The sequence below is a fragment of the Triticum urartu genome, unplaced genomic scaffold, assembly GCF_003073215.2.
Source record: "Triticum urartu cultivar G1812 unplaced genomic scaffold, Tu2.1 TuUngrouped_contig_3102, whole genome shotgun sequence".
NCBI lineage: Eukaryota > Viridiplantae > Streptophyta > Magnoliopsida > Poales > Poaceae > Triticum > Triticum urartu.
Window position 1 is genome coordinate 1 of NW_024113622.1, and position 3,738 is coordinate 3,738.

The 3,738-nt window shown below is 50.8% G+C and overlaps 1 protein-coding gene across 1 annotated transcript; it reads left to right on the forward strand.

Annotated features, from left to right (window-relative positions):
* Nucleotides 1–2,186: 2,186 nt before the first annotated feature.
* LOC125527164 (protein DELAY OF GERMINATION 1-like) lies at nucleotides 2,187–3,487 on the forward strand. The gene is made up of 2 exons (XM_048691726.1): nucleotides 2,187–2,788; nucleotides 2,855–3,487. Exons 1-2 carry the CDS (start codon nucleotides 2,276–2,278, stop codon nucleotides 3,122–3,124), a joined length of 783 nt encoding a protein of 260 aa, XP_048547683.1. The 5' UTR covers nucleotides 2,187–2,275; the 3' UTR covers nucleotides 3,125–3,487.
* Nucleotides 3,488–3,738: the final 251 nt, after the last annotated feature.

Consider the following 3,738-nt stretch of genomic DNA (forward strand, 5'->3'; position numbering starts at 1 on the left):
TCGATCCTATAACCCGGTCTCCCAACTACCATCATGAGACCGGTAAAATAGAAAACCTATCAAGGGCAAACATTTGCCTTGCACATGGTCCACTTGAGCTAGATGATGACAATCTTGACTCCCTCAAGTTGGACCACCTTTCTTGATTGTGTTGACTCGATGAAGACTAGTTGATTGCTCCCCCATACTCCACTATGGGTGAGCCACTCTTCCGCACATCTTCACAAGTCCATTATCACCACAAAGGACGGCAAGCTTCAAGCATTTGATCTCTTCGTGATGCTCCACTTGAACTTGCACACCGCAACCTAACCCCACAAAGAACTCTCACGAAGACCATGGGTTAGTACACAAAGCTTAATTGACAATTCTTACCATACCATGGGATCACTTGATCCCTCTCGGTACATCTTCTGCGCTTTGTGAGTTGATCAACTTGATTCACTCTTGACTTAGTCTTGATCATCCTTGAACCTTTCCAATTCTCTTCATTTGAATGATGTCTTGAAGGTAGACATGAATGATCACACAATCTTCTTCTTCAAGACATGCTTGCAATAAGCTCAACTCTCACATGACCAATCTTTGGATAATTCCTTGAATAACACCTTGGTCGACACAAACTCTCCTTGAAACCAACACATGTACTCCAAGAAAAGCCTATGGACAAAACCTTCAAATATAACTCAAGGCAACCATTAGTCCATAGAGATTGTCATCAATTACGAAAACCAAACATGGGGGCACCGCATGTTCTTTCAGCAGGGAAAGCAACATGCAAGGTGAACGGAAAAATTACCTCCCCTGACACTTTATACCCACCACGATAAGACAAGTCATGATGGGACTTTCAAGTCTCTGATAGTAAATTTGTGTGTTCCCCAGGTGTTATGCCTTGTTTGGAGCACGGATTGAGGAAAAGAAGTTAAAATTTTCGTTAAAAGTGGATCACCGGGCCCACCATGACTCCTTCCCGCAGTCATGGTAAGTTATGGGACCACAAAAACGACCAAAGGTCGTCGAGAGTCCTTGGAGAATAAAACTTCATTTACAAGGAATCAACCTCGTCCCTCCGCCCTCGGACCAAATAAAAATATATTACTTGCACAAAGGATCTTGTTAAAAGATGCCCGGATATCCGAAGTACGTCATCACTCGGATCTATACCTGAACATCGACAGCCGAGCACAAAATGAGGACCTCGGATCTAGAAACCGGCGTGGAGGATGGAACTCGCCTACGAAGCTGAAGACCACAAGGCTGAAGTTGTTATGAAGATAGAACCCCAAGTCCTCGGCTTGACGACCAGTTCTGTGACTACTGACGGTATCCTAGATTAGGGGATGCACACCATGTCGGCTCACCGATCATGGGCCAGGCCGAGGACCCGTCCACAACCAAAGAATGGGACTCATATGCCATGACCCTCAACGTACTCAAGATGGAATCCTCCAAAGACTTGACGTACACTTCTAAGACGTATTTGAATTATCAGCATGTTTATCCCTAGATTGTAACCGGTCATGTGTAAACTCTAAATACCCCGATGCCTATATAAGCCGAGGGGTTTGGTGTGTAGAGACATGCATTGAAGGCTTAGAGGTTAGAACTCATTCATACAATCTCAAGATAGATCATCTGTATTTTTTACCACATCCAGAACCAATACAATACAATACAGGCAGGATGTGGAGTTTTACCTCTTCAAGAGGGTCCGAACCTGGGTGAAATTGTATCCATTTTACTTCTAGTGTACCAAGATCATCAGCTCGGGACCCCCTGTCCGAGATCCGCTGGTTTAGCACCGACATATGTGATGACTTTGTCAATCTCAAATTGTGTCGGCTCTGTATCTCCGAGGTAATAGGGGTAGGATGTGTGTGCATACGTTCATAGAGATGAGTGTATGTGCATGTATGTGAGGTTCTGCGTTGTACTGTGTTCATAATAATAATAATAATAATAATAATAATATATGGCATGCGGAGGCTTTGGTGTTATCCTCCGTCTTGGAAGAAAAATAATGATCTTTGGTTTTGTTGTTCGTGTCCGTGGACTGTACTGGTACCGGTACCACCCGTATTTCTACTACTGCTCACTCGTAGTACTTGTTTTGTCTTTACCTGGCAAAAATATATGCGAACAAAGATATAAATCCATGAAATGTCGTAGTACTATATCCGTTTTGCCGCCTTAAAAATCGCTCCGCCGGTTCACTCCAAAGCCATCGAAACCTCCACCAAACGCAGAGCGAGCGAGAGCCACTTGGATCACCATGACCGCCACCTCGCGGCCACAGCATCCCAACGGGAGCCTAGCCCCGGCCTCCGACGGCGGCGAGTCCTTCGCCAAGTTCTTCGAGTGCTGGATCTTGGAGCAGTCGCGTGACCTGGCCGCGCTCCGCGCCGCGGCCACGGCGCGGCCCGACGACGCTGACCTCCGGCGCCTCGTCGACCGTGTCCTCGGCCACTACGAGCACTACTACCGCGCCAAGTCCGCGGCCGCCTCCGCCGACGTGCTCCCCATGTTCGCGCCCTCGTGGATCTCCGCCACCGAGAGCCTCTACCTCTGGTGCGGCGGCTGGCGCCCCACCGCCGCGATCCAGCTGCTCTACTCCAAGTCCGGCGTGCAGCTCGAGGCCAAGCTCCCGGCCTTCCTCGACGGCGGCAGCCTCGGGGACGGCGACCTCGGCGGCCTCTCCGCCGAGCAGCTCCAGGCCGCGGACCAGCTGCAGCGCCGCACCATCCGGGGGGAACGGGAGATCGAGGAGGCCGCCGCCGGCGCGCAGGTAAACCGTTTACCAACCCCTGCCCCCTCTCCTTTTTTTTGATCGGTAACTAATGTGAACATATAGGAGTCGTTGGCGACGACGAAGATGGTGGAGCTCGCCGGAAAAGGAGGTGTGGACGCGGCGGAGGGGATGGAGCGGGAGATGGATGCCAAGGCGGAGGCGATGAAGCGCGTGCTGGAGATGGCGGACGCGCTGAGGCTGGAGACGCTGCGCGGCGTGGTGGGGCTGCTCCGGCCTGCGCAGGCCGTGCACTTCCTCGTGGCCGCCGCGGAGCTCCACCTCGCCGTGCACAAGTTCGGCCGGCGCAAGGACGGCGCCGCCGCGGCGGAGTGAGCCTGTAGGCTGCTGCGGCGCGCGCGCACGTGGTTGCTCTGCTCCGCGCAACGCTCGTCGTCTAGCTAGCTCCGAGCTGCCTTCGTTTCGCCTGGTCAACGCGAGGTGTCGCGATAAGCTTTGACCATGATCCCCTTCTGCTTGGTCAACATGTGCGTTCTGCCGCAGTGTCAAATCTGTGGTAAAACTTGTACGAAGTGGGCATGTATAATGCACAAGGTCATGCCATGTTGGCTTAGCTACTTTGTATGTATGTATGGAGGCGTAAGAGCATAAATTTGGAGATGTAAAATAGAAGATGTAAAAATTTACATCTCTAAAATATGCTTTTACATCTTAAAAAAATGTGACAACTTCAACAGATGATGCATATTGAAGTTGTAAAACTGTAACTCGAACAGATGATGCAAAATGGAATTAGGTGTAAAAACTAGTGGGCTCACATGAGCGGCCATGGTGTTAATGGCCAAATGGTTGACGGCCACGTCTACCCCGGCGCGGTGGTGTGTGGAGGCTGTGCTGCTTCAAAACCTACCTGTGGCACGAGGAGGACGAAGCTAAAACTTCGCTCCCCTGCTGGCAATTGGGTTCGGAGTGAGCTCCAAACGAGTCCC